At 27.5% G+C, this 20,102-nt stretch overlaps 1 protein-coding gene across 1 annotated transcript; it reads right to left on the reverse strand.

Annotated features, from left to right (window-relative positions):
• Nucleotides 1–2,215: 2,215 nt before the first annotated feature.
• On the reverse strand, nucleotides 2,216–4,983 carry LOC107926342 (uncharacterized). Its single transcript, XM_016857177.2, has 2 exons — nucleotides 4,583–4,983; nucleotides 2,216–2,449 (listed from the first exon to the last, which is right to left on the reverse strand). The coding sequence occupies exon 1, from the start codon at nucleotides 4,864–4,866 to the stop codon at nucleotides 4,594–4,596; it is 273 nt and encodes a 90-aa protein (XP_016712666.1). The 5' UTR covers nucleotides 4,867–4,983; the 3' UTR covers nucleotides 2,216–2,449; nucleotides 4,583–4,593.
• Nucleotides 4,984–20,102: the final 15,119 nt, after the last annotated feature.

Consider the following 20,102-nt stretch of genomic DNA (forward strand, 5'->3'; position numbering starts at 1 on the left):
CCATCGGCGGATAAACCCGAGATCGCACCGTCCCTCAAATGTCAATCTCCTGACTCCGTGCCATTTGAATATGTTGCAGCTTGTTGAATATGTCGGTTTTATTAAGCTAATGGATCCGACAGGAAAATGGGTTTAAGATTTATAGTTTAGGGTTTTGATGGAATTTGAGTTGTTTAAGCGAGAAGCGAATATGGGTGTTATCTAAAAGATAAATTACCAAAGCTGAATGACTAGACATGAGGATGGGTGTAAGAAAGAGCATAATTGTAGATCTATCCAAGAGTCGACCGTGAATTAAAATTTTGAAAATATTCGAGTCATGGTTTGATCTCATTCGGGAATAATGTTTTGTTAATTATGAATGAAGGATGAGTTTTTTTTCTTTTAATTGTGCTTCCCCTTCTTTTTTATTGTTTATATTGCTCGGCTTGTATTTATTCAAGGGTCAAATTATCATCTAGGCTCAAAAGATTTACTCAGAATATGAGAAAGTTTTGGCAAAAATGTTAAGCTCGACAAATGAGCTTGAATAAGATATTGAGCTCATAACTTATTTAGCTCAGTGCTAATCTCAAATCTGGCTTGACTCAAATGTGTTGTTATCCAGTAATCTTTAAATATATATAAATATATATATTTAAAAAAGCATTGTCAATACACCATTGATGGGTAATTATGACACTTTATCATTGAGTGAAACAAAATAAATAAATCAATACTCATATCTTAAAACTTAATTCAAACTCGTTAGTTCAAAAGCTGAAACTATACTGAAATGGTAAGTTGTTTAATTATTAACAATGTTTTCAAAGTTGGACTGATAGTCAAACTGGTTAGACAATCGGTTCGTCGTTTAATCCGAATAGTTCGATTAAACAAATTATTAAAAATCCCATAAAAATATAAAAAAAAATGAATCGTTGTTTTTTAGTTCGGTTCAATTGGTTTCGAACCTAAAGTTTTTTCTAGATTAGTACCTCGATCGACTTCAATCTAATCGACCAATCGGATTCATAAATAAATGATTTTGACTCAATTCACTCGAATTTTTTCAAAATTTTAATTGATATTTATTTTGATTGAATTTTCAATGTTTTTCTTTTAAACTTATTTTTATAATATAAACTTTTATTTTAAAGCATTTGAACATTAATCGATAAAATTTTAAAATCATTTTCATAAATATTTATAAAAAAATTATATGATATTTTTTAGAAAAAATATTTTTATATAAAGCTCTTAAATAATTCTCATTACTTTAAATATAACATATTTAGTTTTACATAATCAAAATTTTAAATTAAATTAAAAACGCTTTTTTAATCTCTTAACAATTCTAATCATATTTCGAGTAAAAAAAATACTTCAAGGTAAAACCAAGCTCCATTTGTTTCAACATAAAAAGCTTTTATAGAAAGTATTTTTAGACTTTTTCAATGTTTGTTTCATGTAAAATAGGATGGTCAACGTAAAAGGTTTTCAAGTCTTGATAAATTTTTTTTCATAAAATATTTTTCAAACTAATAAGACTATGTCACTGAATACCCCCATACCCAACACGAGCATCAGGTCAAACTACTAGGATATTACATTCTCTACTACATTCTTCACTTATTAAATATTTTTTATAAACTTTCACAATTTTTTAATTTAGTCCATTTTCATCCTAAAAGTTCAACATTCACTAATTAATCACATATTTTCTTAAGTTCAATAATTTAATTCTTGCCATCATAAAAATTCATATATTTCCATAATTTCATTTTTACAATACTTTATGCATATTTCATCATCTCATAACAGATTCATTAAATTTTTATCATAATTTTTTTGTTCGCATATTGGATTGTTTCACACTTAAACTTTTGTACATTTTTTAATTTAATCCCTATTATTATATAATCATTTTTCATCATATAAAGACTTTAATCAAATAATTCATTATAATATTTTATTTCACATAACAAATTTTCATACATATCACTCCTCTTATTTCAATTATAAATTTTACAGAATTTACAATTTAATCCTTTACTACATATCATTAATCTCAAATGTATGTTTATTTCATTGAAAACAACTTTTATGAAATATTTTCAGAAAATTTATCAAACAACCAAAAATATTTTACATAAATTCATTCAAATACCAAAAAATTATTAATATTTTTCAAAAAAATAAGTCATTTTTCAGTAACCATTTTCTCTCAAACAAATGAGCCTAAATTTGCAGTCAATTTCCACTATAAAAAAACAATTCAGTATTTCATCGATTGATCCCCAACTTATCAACACCCAACAAAAAATAGTCAATAGAAATCAACAACAGACCACCATAACAAAAATCCATTGTATTTTTAATTTTATTTTATCACCATAATGCTGCAACGCATTTGATCAAAGACAGTATCTTCCTGCCTAAATTGTTCAGAAATTACAACCAGAAGAACCTGCAAAACATAAATTGTGAAATGATAAATATTTGCAACATAAACCAACCAAAATAAAAGCATAAATTAAATATAAGTTTATTCACATATCAGCCATGGTTATGCTTTAAAATAGTATATCTAGCAGTAGTATGTTGAAATTTTTTTGAAGTTTTTTTTTTTTTGAAGCTTCTCAGAGATTGTTATGTCCTCATACCAACATCCAGATATGCTCCGGACATTGGTATCAATCATGGCATAAAGGCTCCTGTATTAAGAGTCAAATTGCATTTTGCCCCATCTACTAAAAAAATGGGCCAAACAATCCATTACATTAGATAAAAGAGCAAACTAAACCTTCTGTTAAAAATTCTATCCATTTTTACTGTTAAAAACCGGTCCCTGCATATCAATATACGTGACATGCCACGTGTAATTGTCTAGTTATTAGAAATGGATTAAATTTTTAACAAAAAAAACTAGTTTGCTCTTTTATCTAACATTTTTGAATAAATGGGGCAAAATACAATCTGACTCCTATTACAAGGGCCTCTGTGGTACTTTTACCATATGATGGCCTCCATTATAATTTCAATTTCAAGGAAACATATGAAATGCATTCTTCTCATATTTCTTCTATCATTATTGCGCAAGTTATCTCATCAGAAAGGAATGATATCTATTGATGTAACCTAGTCCTCTATACTTTCATGGGACATATAAACCGACTATCTACTCAAAATAATTGCTTGGTCTTTTGCCATAAAGGAAGCATAGGAAGATACATCCATCAAAACTCAATATTTATAATTACAGGGTGAATGATGTTTTAAATTGAATTATACATATGCATAACTTTCATAGGCAGAACAGATACAAATCTTACACAATTAAGGGCACTAACATGACCAGAATTAGGTTAATGATGTTTTAAATTGAATTATACACATGCATAAGTTTCATGGTATTAGTTAAAACCAGCATTCGTATGACAGTCAGTCCAACCAAGCTGCAAGTTGATGCCCAAAAAAGGGAACAATGACAGCAATGATTAAGGAAAGAACACATGGTTGAATGTTAGTACTCATCCATCCCAATTCGTAATAAATGTTAAGCTGTTCAGAGCCTGCACATCATCGGAATAGGTTCATTGTGTTTTAAATTTTATCGTATTAGTTAAAAGCAGTTCTCATGTGTACATTTTCATCCATCCAACATGAGTTCTATCAAATGATAGTAAGTCCAACTGAAGTTGATGATCAAAAAACCGAACAACAATGATAGAGGAATGATCATCACATCATAGAAGGTTAGCACTCATTCCATCCCAATTTGTAATAAATATTAGCTAAAACCACATATAAAAATGGTTGAAATCTCCTATGACCAATAAACACCCAAATATAAACAAGTACATAACGAAACAATTAAAACTACAAATCCATCATCACTTAAACTTCACTAGAATCGAACATCAAAACTAACATCAATGTTACAAAAAGCTTGACTTGAAAAAAGTGTGGTGAGAAATGTGGTCTTAGAACTTCTAAGTGGTAGATAAAGCTGGTGCAAAGAACTGAAATCTCGAACCATATATATTTCTAAAATAATAAAAAGTTCAGAGATCTGAAGATATTATTTACAAGCTTCCAAAGTACAAAACTCCATTTTCTTAGCTTTTTAGTTCGAGCTGCCAAACCATGATTTCAACATAAAGGTCGAAAATTTTCGCTGGTTTAGCATTGTGAAACATAGCAATACTATGTAAACATCAATGCTAAACCGGGGCCGAAAAATATAACCGGAAAAATGCAAGCAAATCTCTTATATCAATGCTCCTGCTCCAGCAAAGCAATCCCAAAATTATACAAATTTATATGCAATAAAAGATCATCAACACATCAATCCAATAAGCATTAACAAACATATCTCCTTTTTTCCTTTCCTCAATTCGAAATCGAAAACCCATCTATTAAATCAGCAGTCGATTACATAAGCAAAAATAGATCGATACTAAGGAAATCAAATCATCATCGAAAGAAGCCCATCGATCCATAGCCAAATTTACCCACATTTCAAAAACGAGGCATCAAATCATCCATCTAAAACAAAACCCACACATATGAACCTCTAAAAATCCTGAATAAAAATTACCTGGGCGGGGATCAGTGATGACCATGTTCCTTGGGGTGTTGCTGGTGCTCCAGATGGCGACGCTCATTTGGGAGAGCGACGAGGTAAGAAAAGGCCATCCCACCGAAACAGACATGGTAAAGAGGCTGGATCGAATCGGTTTGAATGTACTTTGAATTGTAATTGTCCAAACCCTTTTGAAAAGCTTTCTTCACGTAACCCATAGATAGCATCGGTTTCACGTAGTTAGGGACTTCCTTCACTTTCATCCCTTTTATCTCGCTAAAAACTTTCCTCATTGCCATTTTCTGCAAAATTCAACCCTAACCCTAGCTTTGATTTCCCCCCTTTCCTTATTCTCTGGGAAATTTGGAGGATTGGATTTAAGAGTTTTTTTGTGTGTGTGTGTGTGTGTGTGCGCGCGTGTGTTAATTGAAGGGCTTCTCTCAGTTAGGTTTAAGGCTTCTTCGTTGGGCCGCCCTGCTTCATTGTTTCTTTCACCTAAAAATAAATAGGGTAAACTGCATTACGGTGACTCAACTATGTTTTTTCTTTATCCAATTATGAAAGTTACTAAATGGTTACTTAATTACTAGTATATTTCTTTTTTTGCCATTCAAATATGAGAAGTTATAAAATGGTCACTCAACTATCAGTAAATTTCTTTTTTGATCATCCAAATATGAAAAGTTACAACATAGCTATTCAATTTTATCTTTTTTAGTCACCCAACAGTATCAGATTTTTGGGTGCTTCCAATTTTATATGATACACGCACAGATGAGATGAAATTTATTAAAGAAAATTCAACTAAACTACCAATTTTCAAGATCAAAAGATTAGTTAACTTGAGACGAATTTTTGAATGGGATCCAAGCTGTTATGGGTTGAGATGTCTTCATAGCATTTGAAGATCTGTCTCTTAACCTCGAAACATACTTTGAATTACTCGATTTTGAGTTTAGGAACTCAAGTTATGGTCATTTTAGTGAAGACTACGCGAACATAATTTTTGGATGGTATAATTATGAAAATTACGAGTTCCGGGCTTTTAATTCGAGTTTAAATCATATTGAGTTTAATTTTTAGACTTAATTTTTATTATATATGAGCCCAATATTGTATTTATTTGATCTTATTATTTCATTATTTGTTTATTCCGAATTTTAGATTTTTTTAAGTGAGTTTTATGTAACAATCAAGTTTAGTTTAAAATTGTTTCTTATTTAGATTGATTAAAATTTCAGTATATTTAAGAGTTTTATTTTGATGTACTTAGCCAACTTGTATGAAGGCCTATTCATTATACACTGTCAATTCATTCATTATTCACTTTAAGTTAATAAATTTTCTTGAGTTTTGATTTTAATAATCTTTTCAAATTGTAAGAATCATTTTTAAGATTTTTCTTGACAGATTTTCTTTATTAAATGGAAAATTAGAGCTATTTTAAGAGTGTTGTGAATTCATCTTTCTAGGACTTTTACACGTCACTTTTCATCTTTTTCATCTATCTTCTTCATTTTATCTTGTTCTTGTTTAATTGTTCAAACATTTGATTTATTTAACTATTTTTTTTTTCATCTTAATTATTTTTTTTAATTATTTTTTTCAATTAATAGATTTAACTTAGATTTATTTGTGTTTTAGGTTTTGTTAAACTCTAAGTTTTTCTAGAGCCGTAAGCCAAATCCATGACTTAGACAAATTTACAATTCTATTCTGCGCATGTGTCCTTATCATTACATTAGCTAGCTAGTGATAAAAAAGATAAAATTGAATAGTTAGGTAACCAAAAAAGAAATTTACTAATAGTCGGGTGACCACTAACATAATTTACCTAAATAAATAAGGTTAAAACATGTTATAAGTCATTGTACTCTTCACAACTTTAAAACTCAATCCTTGTACATTTTATTTTCATGATTTTATTCTCTCTAATTTTCAAATTTCAAAATTCAGATTGAATTGTTAACGCTATTTTTTTGATATGATATTTTGAAATAATAGAAAAACTCACTTGATAATAATGTAACTAAAAAATGACTTTGGTAATGAACCTAAATTTAACAATATAATTTTAACAATGTTAATAGTTAGATTTGAATTTTGAATCTGAAAAGTATAGGACTAAATTCTTAAAAATAAAAGCATAAGGACTAAATTTCAAATTTATGAAGAATTTTGAGACTTATGACATTTTACCCAATAAATAATATTTCTTGTCTATTTTTTTTCTATTTTGGTACTTAAATTGTTATTTTTCATTTCATTTATTTAAAAAATTACTGAAGCTCAATAATAATATGTCATGTGTTACATTTTTATCGGTAACTTTGATTTTTAAGTAAACTGAAATGAAAATGATAATTCAAATACTAAAATTAGAAAACAAATATGTTTCAATGGCTAAATTGTGACAATAATTGTCAATACCTATCTATTTTGACTCCAACTAAAAAAACATGATTAATTAAATCTAAATCTAATTTTGATCCAACTTGATAATAAAAAATTAATAAATTGTACTCATTGAATCTGAACTAGAATGACCTAAAATTGAAAGGCCAAAACAATTCGAATTCAAAAGCGACCATGTTTAATTAAAATCTGAAATGATCAAAACTCAATCTCGAACTTAAATGGTTTAAACCCAAAGAATTCAAAACTACTAAAACTTGAAATGATACGAACCCAAACTCGAATTATCGTAAACTAAAACAAGTGAGAAACTTAAATAATAAAAAAAAAACCTTCCCCTATCCAAATTGAGCAGGTCAGACCAATTGATAGATGTATATATGCAAGGCTAACCCGCTAGGAATTATTTAAGTGTAAAATTAAGAAGATAAGATATTTAATTATATTAATGCAAATTTAGATTAATTTTTATAAAAAATATTAAATTATTTTTTAAAAGGTAATTTTATTAATTTATTCAATAAATGAAACTATACAATTCAGAGAAAAAAAAGTAATTACTCGTCGTAGATGACGAAGAACAAGTTCCATCAAACATAATAAATGTTTTAGCTTTTGCATCAATAAAATATTATAACATGTTGACAATTGACTTTATTAAAACTAAAGTACGATATATTTGAAGTGATTGTAAACACTTAATATGATAAATAAATTAGCCTTGAATCGTCCAAAACGATGAAAAAAATCGACAAAAGAATACAATAACAAAATTATCTCTAATATTAATTAAAATCACTCATTTAAATTATATCCGTTGTGTCAATAAAATTTTCTTTATCACAAAAAATTTGGTTAAAAAAAAATTAGACGAACATATATGGAAATTGGAATCATTTTGGGGCAGTGAAGTGGGCAGTCACATGTGGTGTATAAACAAAACGACAAATTCTAGTGGGCCATACTAACATGTGATTCAATCTCTCGTTTTCCCAAAATAATAATAATACAATAATCCTCAATTTAATTTCAGTTTATAATATATTTGTAAAAAACCACTTAAAAATAAATTATTTTTAACCAAAATTAATAGACATAAAAATTTGTTGATTTGGACAATGTAAAAAAAAAATTGTGACTATAGCTATTTTAACCTATTAAAAAATAATATTTGAAAATTTAATATCTCAATAATATTAGTTTTTATTTAAGTATTTATTTTCTCCAAAAAATATTTCTATTTTTAATTAAAGTAAAAAAAATGTGAATAAAAATTAAATAATAAGATAATAATTTATTTCATTGAGGAAAAAGAAATTCCATAATAGTTTGGTTGAATAAATTGAACCAATTAATTGGAATCTTTTAAAAGTATATTAGCTTTTTTTCCCCTAAAATTAAATAGGCTAAGTGTGAGCTTAATTGTTACTCAATAAAAAATAATTTTAATTATTAAAATATAAAATATTAATATAAAACATTCTTGACGAATAATGTTAGTTTTTGAATGTGATACATTCTCCAACATATTTTTATATATTTAAATATAATTATACTTGTGGTGTGTGCCTTATATTTATTGAACGTTTTGCAAGTAATTATAGGAGACAAACGCGCGACAATCTCTTAAGGCAGGAGTAGGGATGGCGTTGCGATAATATCTCATCTAATGTAACCGCGTTTTCAACTTCAAGCAAGATTTATTCTCCCAGTTAAACTATGACTACTCTATAGATATTTTAGTATGATTAAACCTCTAATCTTAGCTTGTTTAAAGGGGTCATTTTATTCCTATTTTTATATGCCAATCAGTAATGACTTTTCTTGAGGGCAACAAGATGAAATTGCATATGAGTTTTGGTAAGAATTCTGTAGTAACTATGGAAAGAATTTTGTTCCCAAGTTAGAGTTTTGTTTTCAAGGTTTGGTATTGTTAATTTAGTACATTTAAAGTTATTTTCTCTATATTACACTTTCGTTTATTTACTCATTTATTGAAAAGTCAAAGCCTCATTTGCTCATAGTTTTTATCCTCTTTGGAGGAATTTCCACATAAAATATTTGTGTGTTTACCCTACTTTATTTTACTTGTTCATTTATATGTGTTGATCCCTGACAATACTAAAAAATTATAAGATATCGAAATTATGTTTATAATTAAATTAAAATATGTAATTTTGTAAAAGTGATTTATTATACTTTTTAAGGAGAAAATAGGATTTGAATGTTTTTAATATATGTATAAATGTGAGATAAAGGTGGATAATATAATCTCCACCAGTTACACCTCATTACCATCCTTATTTAAAATTAAGTGGAAAGGGTATTTACCTTCCTAAAATGCGAAATTATTTTAATGTCTTAAAATTTTATAAAAATTTAAGTTAATATATGGTAAATTTATAGTTTGGTCCCTAAAAAATATTGTAATTTGAATTTAGTCTTTTTAAAAATCATAAAAATATAAACCAATACAAGGATGAAATTGCATATTAACTCTTTTAAAAGTATATAACTTAATACAAAATAGAAAATGGAGAAAGCATTTCTAAATGTTATTTTTTTTATTAAATCGATTAGGTTTCTATGGTTTATTAAGTAAATTTATATTGAATCAAGAGAATCAACATAGCACAAACAAATGAATATATTAAAATATATAATTTTAGCAATTATTTGTTTAGTCCTTTTTACGAATAATTTATTTGACATAATATCAGGTGAAGGTGATTATAGATAGTTCACACAGTCATGTTGAGAACTATTGAAAAGTAATGAGATATCAGGGAGTAACTCTGAAAGGTCTTGAAATTTTATTTTATACACTTTTGGATGATGATGAAAGGTTTTACGTGAGAGGATCTTGGACGATACTTGAGTATCGCAGGATGAATGCTCTATCGTGTATGGTCATGGAAAACTTCATTATGATACAATCATATATGACGGGTATGATTAGACTTTTAAAAAATAGTTTTGAAGTTACGAGATGAGATTGAAGATGTCCCCTTAATAAATTTTCTTATGATCCAGTAGCGGTCTTTGCGTCTTCTTGACGAGCAAGGTCCCATAAAGTTTGGGTACTTTCCTTTAATGAGGACGAAATTAAACCAATACAAAACACAATAGATGAAGAATCGAAAATAATATGGATAAAACCCATACAAGGAACACGCATATGAGGGACTTATAAACCCACACATCACAATTACACAATGTGAGACTCGAGCCTCAATACTTAAAGATGTGAGTCTTCACATTAACCAACAAATTTAAAGTCGTTGATCTAATAATAATTACAAAATAATTAAAACATTTATAAAAATAATAAAAATTTGGAAATTTATTAAATTGTCGATTTTCTATCCCAAATTCTGATTTTTTAAGATTTCGAGTCATTTGTTCAAAAACCAATTCAATTTTTATACTCGAACCCATATACTAATTAATTCCCGAGTTAACTAATCCACGTAGATTTCAACAACTTTGTTTGGTGAGATATCAAGTTCCATTTTTATTTCCCTCGTGATTTCCTTCCATTACTTTTTAGAATATTTTATTTCCTAATTGTCATGATTCTCTTTTTTTTTTAATCTAATATTTTCCTTTTTTATTTCAAGATTTTCAGTTCACTTTTTGTCCACTTATCTTTTAAGATTTTTGAATAAATAAACAAACAGAACTGTAAAATACACTTAATAATTGGAAGAAAAAAAAATGTAATCTCTGTCTTTTCCTTTGTACATTTTCCCTCACATGAATGATTAAATACATCCATATCTAATATTATATATTTTTCAAAAAAATAATATAATATATACAAAGCGAGTATTAGATACACTAATAGTATATATTTTTTATTTCACAAACAAATTTAAAAAACTATCATTTGTGCCGATTGATTCTTAATTTGATTAAGATGGACATTGTTGTCAGTGCAGAATGATAGGGGTTCGAGTGCGTTGAAACGCATTATCCTCTTTTTTTTATTAAAAAATATTATTTAAATTAATCTAACATAATCGAAAATTAACAAAATTATCAATTTCAAGAACAGGTAGTAAATCTTCACCTGCAAATCTGTACTTCTAGTTGTGGCCAACTTCGTAATACGATATGTAACTTGGTTTTTTCCCCTGGGAACATGTCTTATCCTCCAATGCTGGATGTCTTTTAATCTCGTATATATCCTTTGTAATAAAGCTGAAGAGGATTTTGTCAAATGAAACCCTTGAACGACTTTGACTACCTCTAGATTATCTGTGTGGATCACAATCTTTTGATATTCCTTCCCTTAGATGAGGGACAAACCATTTAGGATACCCCAAAGTTCGGCATAGAAAACGGAACAAACCCTCAAGTGTTGGGGAGGGACTATAGGTAGTTCTAGTCATTATGTCAAAAAGAGCAGATATAATTAGAACTTATAACGAGATTGTTTAAAAAATTTATCATGTATTTTTTAATATTTTAGTATACACTCCTTGTAGAACAATTGTAAATCTCCTAACATTGCTTGTAAAATCTAAAAATTTTACTGACAATATATTAAATATTTTCTCATATTTATATATATATATGTATATATTATCATACATGTCCCAATCGCATCTTGCACGCTTTAAGCCTATATGCCTAATAGTTAATTAATCATTTTTAAATCAAAATTAGGAAATTAATCACAATAAGTTTGAAAAAAATAATTTATTTGTGGGAACCTTTTGACTTTTAACTTGGCTCATTTGCTTCATATTCTACATTTACTTTCTGACCATTGAAAATTTCTTCTTCCTTTTTTTTTTTTACTTTTTTGAAATTTAAAATAATTTTTATTAAAATATTAAAAAAACTAATGTTGGACGTTTTCACATTGATTAATATATTTCTTTATTTCATTCAAATAAATATAATCTTTTAATTTGTACCTAATTAAGTTTTTATTCTAAGTGAGAAGTTAATTTTTTTGAAGTATTTACATATTATGAGGTGATAAATTTAACCCTTAAAGTTTTTTTTGGTCATAATTATTTTCTTTTGATCAATTTGACCTTCAACATTTAAATATTAGTTTAATTATCTTTCTTTTACGAAAAAATTGGTCGAACAATTAAAATTTTAATGATATCTATGTGATAAATCATGTGGCAATTCACATATATTTCATTGTAGATGATTTTTTTAAAATGAACATTGTAGAAAATAATGTATTTTTATTAATTTTTATGAAACACATGCGAACTGCTATATGGGTTACCATGTCATTGTCGTTAAAATTTAAATAGTTTGATCAAAATTTTCATCTAAAGGAAAATAGTTTGACTAAATATTGAAAGTTGAGGACCAAAGTAGTATAAAAATGAAGAATTAAGACCAAATTGATAAAAAGGATAAACATTATGGGTTAAATTTATCATTATACTAATTTTTTAAAGTTTGGATTAATATTTAATACATTGTTAATGCAATATTTTAATTTCATAAGTAATTTTAAATACTATCCCTTATCTTTTTTTTTAAGATTTAATTTTTATTACACCCTAAATAAGATACATGTAGGCAGAATCCTAGGGGATGATAGGGTCCTTGGCCCCCTTAATGAAACGGCTTTATTCCATTTTCAGTCCCTTCAGAAAACTATTAGTTCAATTTAGGTTATTTTAATATAAAATATATGGGTTTGGTTCCCAACAATTTGACTTTTTTGTCTTAACACCTTAACAATTTCTTTTTGGCTTTGCCTTTATATACACCTCATCTTTTGAGTTTTGCTTGTCTAGTTTAAAAACTCATTTTATTGTATCAAATAATTTTTCTTAGCTTTTTAATTTTTTATTGGGTAAACTATATTGCAGGTCACTCTAAAACAGCATCATTCCTATTTTAGTCACTTTAATTTTTTTTGTTAATTTAGTCACTTTGGTTAAATTAATTGCTCGAATAGGTTATTGCAGTTAAAATTTCCGTTAATCCACCAACAGATTGCTAACGTGATTTTTTTTTACTTTTGACTAAAGTTAGAGATCTCTTTGTAATTAGTTCAAAGCACTTTTTTTTTTGTTTATTTTCAACATAAGACTAAGGTTTTCTCGTTTTCTTTCTACTTGTTTGTTTCATAGGAAAAGTAATAGAGAAAAATGAGAATAGTTTTGACTTGTTATTTCTCTTAACATTTTTAAGAGAAAATATGCAAATGAGAAAATAGAAGAAAAAACTAAAAAATCCTTTAAAAAAAACCTTCAAATCTTCTCTTGAGTACCCTCAAATTAAATCATCCTTTCATTATTAACATTCAATACCTAGTAATAATAACATAATTACTATGAAAAATAAAAAGAGAATAAATATTTATATATAAAAAAAAATTATTTAGGGAATCACTGTTTTTCATTAAAAAAATTAAACACACAACAAACCAGATTTGTTAATAAATCAAAAACACATGCAAAGAAATAGAACACAATCTCATTTTGGAAATTTAAGAATTAAGGGAGAAGACTAAAATTTTCTTTAAAAAAAACAGAAAAGAAAACTTACCATATTAAGATCAAGTCTTGAAGAAATTGCGAAGGATCTCCGAGAAGCAAATAGCAGAATCCGAGCACAAATAAACACGGAAAACATAGTATTTATTGTAAAACCTCTAAGTCAAAACTATTCTCATTTTTTTCTATTATTTTTCCCAAGAAACAAACAAGAAGAAGAAAAAAATGACAAAACTTATGAGTTTTAGTCTTATGTTGGAAATAAACAAAAAAATATATATTTTAGACTAATTACCGAGAGATTCCTAGCTTAATCAAAATTCAAAAAATACCACGTCAGCAATCCATTTGTGGATTAACAGGATTTTTAACGACTATGACCAATTTGAGCAATTATCTTAATTAGAATGACTAAATTGACAAAAAAGACTAGAGTGACTTATGTTGCAGTTTACCCTTATTTATTTGGTTACAAGTTAAAAAAGTTAAAAGACTTATAATAAAAGTAGGATTATTTGCATTTTAGGTCCTTTTAACTTATATCAACTTTAATGTAGGTCACAATTTTATAATTTAATCAAATTACATCACTTATTTTCAATTGTTAACAAATTAAGTCACTTATTCTAATTATGTTAAGTAGTTCTCGTTAATAAAAATTAACAAAAAACCGAATGCACAACCTAATCTAAAGGATTTATTACTGTTTAGGTCAGGTTTGTAACACCCTCTAACCCTTATCTGTCCCCGGAACAGGATTACAGGGCATTATCGGTCTGTACAGTTCAATTATAGTCATTTTTCCTAATTCCTCTTAATTAAGCTAAATTCACTTAATTAAAGCCTAGTTAATTACTCAATTAACTTCGTAATTATTTTTAATAAATATTTTCTAATCCATTTTTCAGAAACAGAGACCCGAAAATACACTTTTCCTATAATCTTAAAGTTCGGGTCGTTACAAGGTTAGCTTTGGATGTATTATATGTAACTGTGAATTAAAATTGTACTTGAATAAAAAGTTAATTTCTTAAAGGCTTTATTATTGATTTAGCCCCTAAATTATACCACTTTTTTTACTTTGGTTTTTAATTTTTGTTGACCCACTTTGATACTTAGGATTTAATTTTGTTTACCAATTTAACCATTAAGAGTTAATGCTGTAAAAAAGCTCTCGTTAACTTGTGGAGTCAAACAGAAAGTGCCATGTGGCATTTTTTCCGCATCATCTACATGGAATTAAAAAAACATATTTATTAACATTTAATTTAATTAATAAACTTTTTTTAATTCTCTTCCCAACTCATTTTTTCTCTCTCTCCTCCTCATCCTCTTTGTTATAATAAACATTGATAATGGTAATAGAACGATCACAAAGCAATAAGAAAATGAAAAATAAAACATATAGATTTTACGTGGAAACCCTTTCGGGAAAAAATTACAGGCAGAGAAATTTACTAATGTTGAAAATTGAATGATACAAGAGGAGTTCCGACTACATCTATCTAAAGGTTGAAAAACCTTATTCTAATCAATGTCAAATAGAAGAAATGTAGTTCTATACGGATTCTTAGTTCTATACGGATTCTACTTGTGCGGCATGGTCCTTACCGGCCTTCGGCCCCTTGCCGCCTTGCCCCTAAAGGTCCCCTTATTTTGTCACTGTATTTATTTATTTAACAAGTGACAAGATTTAGGTCACACAAACTCTAACACTCTTGTTAAAACATAATTAAATTTTTCACTCCCTAAACCAGAGGCGATTCTAGAGGGGTTGGCATGGGCCTTGCCCCCCCTAAAATGTAAAATTGTCATTTAGGCCCTTTAATTTTTTTAAATTTAAAATTAGTAAAGGTAAAATTTCACTTTGGCCTCCCTTAAAATTATAAAAATTCGATTTAATCTTTTAAAAATTATAAAGATATAGACTATAAAAAATTAAAATTTCATTCAACCACTCCTAAAAAATTGTTCTGACTTCGTCTCTGCCTTAAACCCTTAAATTTTCTTGTTGTTTTGAAGGATAAAACAAACACAATCTCTACTTATTTTGAAGGAAAGTATTCCACTTATGGGTTCTGATCCAAACATATCAGATTCACTATTAAAACATAAAGATGATATAAAAACAAGCAACTTTTCACCATTGATGTCATGAAATCATTGTAGGGACACTAGAAACTTTCACCTGTGACAAAGTATATTTGTTGGGTTTTCAAGAATTTGGAAATAGGGATTTTTGGGAGGGAGAGTTGTTGGATTCGACGGAGTTCAAGTTTGGAAGGGAAGGATAATGTAGTAATAACAGAAAAAATAACTTAGGAAAGATTTTTTATAAAGTTACTGTCGCAATTTACATGTGCTTCATATTAATATGATATTATTTGTCTTGCGTAACATATCAACAAATAAATTAATAATTATAAAAATATTTAAAAACAATAAGAAACTTGAAATGCAAGAAGGTGTAAAAAATTCATGAAAAATAACATGAAGTACACCTAATTTGCTATTCAGGTTGCTATATTTAAAAATTAGCATTTTAGTCAATATTTGCTAAAAAAAATAGCAATTTGACTTTTTTTTTAAAGATTGATGGTCAAATTTAGAGGTTCTCGTGGGCCAGATCAAGCTTATGCAAGGTATCTTGTAACGATCCAAAATCCGTGGGCACCGGAAAAGTGAGTTATCGGGCTTCCGTCTTAGTGAAATAAGTTTGAAAATAATTATTAAAAATATTTATGAGCTTAGTGGTGTGTCTAATTAAGTTTTAATTAAGTAAATTTAGCTTAATTTAGAGTAATTAGCAAAAAAGATTAAATTGAATAAAGAGTGAAAGTCTAATTATAGATTAAAAGAAAGTAAAAGGGCTAAAATGACAATTAAGCCATTTAGCATAAGTTGAGGCGGCAAACATGTTAAAATCTAAGATATTTTTAGATTTTAATTATGTAAATATATATAATTTAATTATTAATTACTTTTTTTTAAGTATATAGATATTTATTAATTATTATTCTATTAAATTATAATTTATATTATTAAATTATTATTATTATTATTATTAAAAATAAATTAAAATAAAGACAAATGTATGGTGATTAAATTATACAAGTGTAATGCATATATTTATACATTTGTAATATATTTATTTAATTACTTTTTATTTAAGTAAAAATATTTTTATCATATTAAAATATTAAATTATATAAACTAAATAAAATAAGGACAATTGGATACTGATGATAATAGGTAAATGTAAGATATATGTGTGTCCAATTGTAATATATATATATTTGTTACTAAATAAGATATTTATAATAATAATAATTATTATTATAAAGGTAATAAAATAAAAGAATAAAAGAAATGAAATAAAATAAAGAAATAAAACAAAGTAAAGAAGAAACATAAGACATTTCGAAATAGAGCAGTAAAGAAAAAAGAAAGAAAGAAGAAAGGGAAAATTAAGATTTTAAAGCTTGAAGTTTAATTGCTAATATCGAGCCTGAAGCATCGGCCTAAAAAGGAAAAAAAAAGATCGTCGAGGATTAAATCCGAAGAGAATTCTAGTCTGTATCACTATAACTCAAGCTTTATAATTAATATGTATTTAATTTAATATGAATGTGTGGTAAGTATTTTAAGGTAAGTATTTAATGAACTGATAAAATTTGTGATTGGGTATTAAAATTGAGATTGATACTAAATTGAATTATGAGATACTGAATATTGTTTTGAATACTGAATTGAACTGTGAAATTACTGAATAATATTACGTATACTACATTGAATTGTAAAATTTCTAATGAAGTGATTTATTGTATTACTGGGAAAATTGATCAAAATAATAAATTATAATTAATATTGAATCGAAATGGAAATTATACTGAAAAATGATTTAAATACCCTATTAACTAGTCGGGCTAGTCGGATATAGTTGGCATGCCATAGGATATAGAAGAGTGCGGGTTTTTGCCGGCTTACTGATCAGGCACTTATATGCCGATTACTGTTACTGTTACCGTTACTATTACCGATTCGACACTTTGTGTGTCGAATACTGTTACCGTTACTGTTACAGATTCAGCACTTTGTGTGTTGAATACTGTTACTGTTACTGCTACTGCTATTGCTACCGTTACTGATTACTGATAAGGTACTGTGTACCGTTAAGGCACATTGTGCCGTACTGGTGTGTTGGTTGAAATTCGTGTATCCGCTGAGTCCGAGTCAAGTTAATAGGGACAAATGAAATAAATCTACTGATAAAACTAAATTTAAATGATATGGCATATGTGAAAGTTGAGAATTGAAATAAAGAAATAAGAATGGTATATATATAATTGAATGATAACATGAAAGATTGAATTGTTCATTAAGTGATGATAATTGTAATGTAGAAGTATGTGTGTGATTTAATGTATTTAATTATAAACTGAATTATAGTGATACCACTGAGTATATGCATACTCAGCGTACGTTTGTTTCCGTGCGCATATTATAGAAGTCAAGTACTGAACCAGCATCTAAAGCCAGACCTGACTTCAGCAAACTTTTGGTGATGTATATTTTCTTTTTTTGGTAATGTGGCACGTACATATGATATGTATAAAGGTTATTATGTTTTGAATATAAATGGTTTAAAATATTAGTATTACAAGTCTAAGAATTATAATGAAAAAGTTTATCCATTTCAATTTAATTAGTACAATGATAAATTTAAATTGATATTATATTGATTAAGTTGATTAGAGGTATTCAGAATAGAATATGAATGTGTGAAATAATTTGGTTGAATTGGTTATGCTTGAAATGGATATGGTTTTAATTGCAGGGAGTTTTATGTAAAAATAAGCTGAAATGCTGTCGAAATTTAAAAATAATAAAAAAATAAAAATTTGGAGTACTTAAACGAGTCCCATTTCACTTAAATGTATGTTTTAGACTTTGAGAGTTTGATATAGGGATTTAGTAATTAAATTATGCTATGAATGTTATTTTATTTGTGAATTATTTATAAGTTGATTGATACGTCCGGTAATGCCTCGTAACTCTGTTCCGGCGACGGTTCGAGGTTAGGGGGTGTTACATATCTAGACCAATTTTCTAAGCCCGAGTCTAGCCTGACTCAAATTAAGAAAGGTAAACTCGGGCCTGGCCTGACCTACCTATATTTGATTTTTTGGATTAGTTTTTATTTAAAAGTAAAATTTTAAAAAACATGATACAATAAACACTACCGTAAATATAATAAATATTTTATTGTATTAAATATACTTTTTAAAATTTTATATTTTGGGTTGCGTTATTTAGTTGGATAAGTGTTTTTTTTAAGGTTTTGGGTAATTGGTTTAATTGTTATTGTGTTAGTGATTTAATATAAATATAAATATTAATTATTAATTAACATATTATAAAATAATATATTCGGGTTGGGCCAAAAAATCTTGCCAAGGTTGGCCCGACCCATATAGAAAACGAGTTTCAAATTTTACCTAAACCCGTTTTCTGGCCTTATATTTTTGTCTAAACCCTCCTATTTTTAAGCGGGCCTTCAAGTCTGGGTATGCGGCCCCGTCCGTGGGTAGGTTTAATCAAATTCAACTCTTTTCAAAAGGTTGAGTGCCAAATTTAATTAGAAAAAAAAAAGAAATAAGGGTCAAATTTGTCATCATGTCTTAAAAAACACTTCTATGTTGCATTTCCAAGGAGATAACACGTGTGAGAACCCTAGAGATGATATTGAGAGGGGCAGCCACAAACATCTAATATAGATCATAAAATAGATACGAAAGATACAAAATAAAAATCTATCTAGATTGCTTATACGGAAAAAAAAGAGTAGACATGGCGCGTTTTAATTGGGTCACCACAACACCTGGTTTAAATATTGACAGCATTAAACTCAAAGGACTAAACCGATTGACGGAAGTGAAGTTTAAGTACTAAATTAAGTAAAAACAAAGTTTAAGGGCCAAATCATAATAAAAGCTTTCTCAAGGGCTAAAAACTTAAAAGAAAAAGAAACGCGCTTAAATGCGGGAAAATTAAAAAGTAGCAGTTGTATCCGTCCGTTCCGGTCCAATCAGGATGCTCTCCCACTTATCAAACTAGCTATTATAACTAATTTCAAGGGTAACTGAGTAATTTCAGTCACCCGACAGCTTGCGCGCGAATGTCTCTCTCTAACAATAATTAAAGATAACAATAAAACAAAAACTACTACAAGAGAAAAAAAAAATGAAAAGGCAATTTCATTAATTGACCAATAATAATAATAAGGGTAGGGTCACCTTAATTTGGGTCATAATCATTTCATTTAAACTTATTTATTGCTCTAAATTTATTTTTTTATCTCTTTATCATTATTAGCAGTGAATAATTTCACATCGAAGCCAGCAGTGAAATCAAGAAATTTGTATAGAATAATAAAAATATAATTTTATTTTTATTAATTTAAAATTTTAAAAATTTTAAAGGGTCTAAATAAAAAATTTTTCATTTTAAAGGAGTCAAGGCCCTGCCAGCCTCCCTAATTTTACTCTTGGTCACAGATACTCTTAAAAAAATAAATGATTGATCACTAAATGTGTTTTATTTCCATAAATAGGGGTTAAACTTCGACTATATAACTA

Source organism: Gossypium hirsutum, chromosome A08 (genome assembly GCF_007990345.1).
Source record: "Gossypium hirsutum isolate 1008001.06 chromosome A08, Gossypium_hirsutum_v2.1, whole genome shotgun sequence".
Taxonomy (NCBI): Eukaryota; Viridiplantae; Streptophyta; class Magnoliopsida; order Malvales; family Malvaceae; genus Gossypium; species Gossypium hirsutum.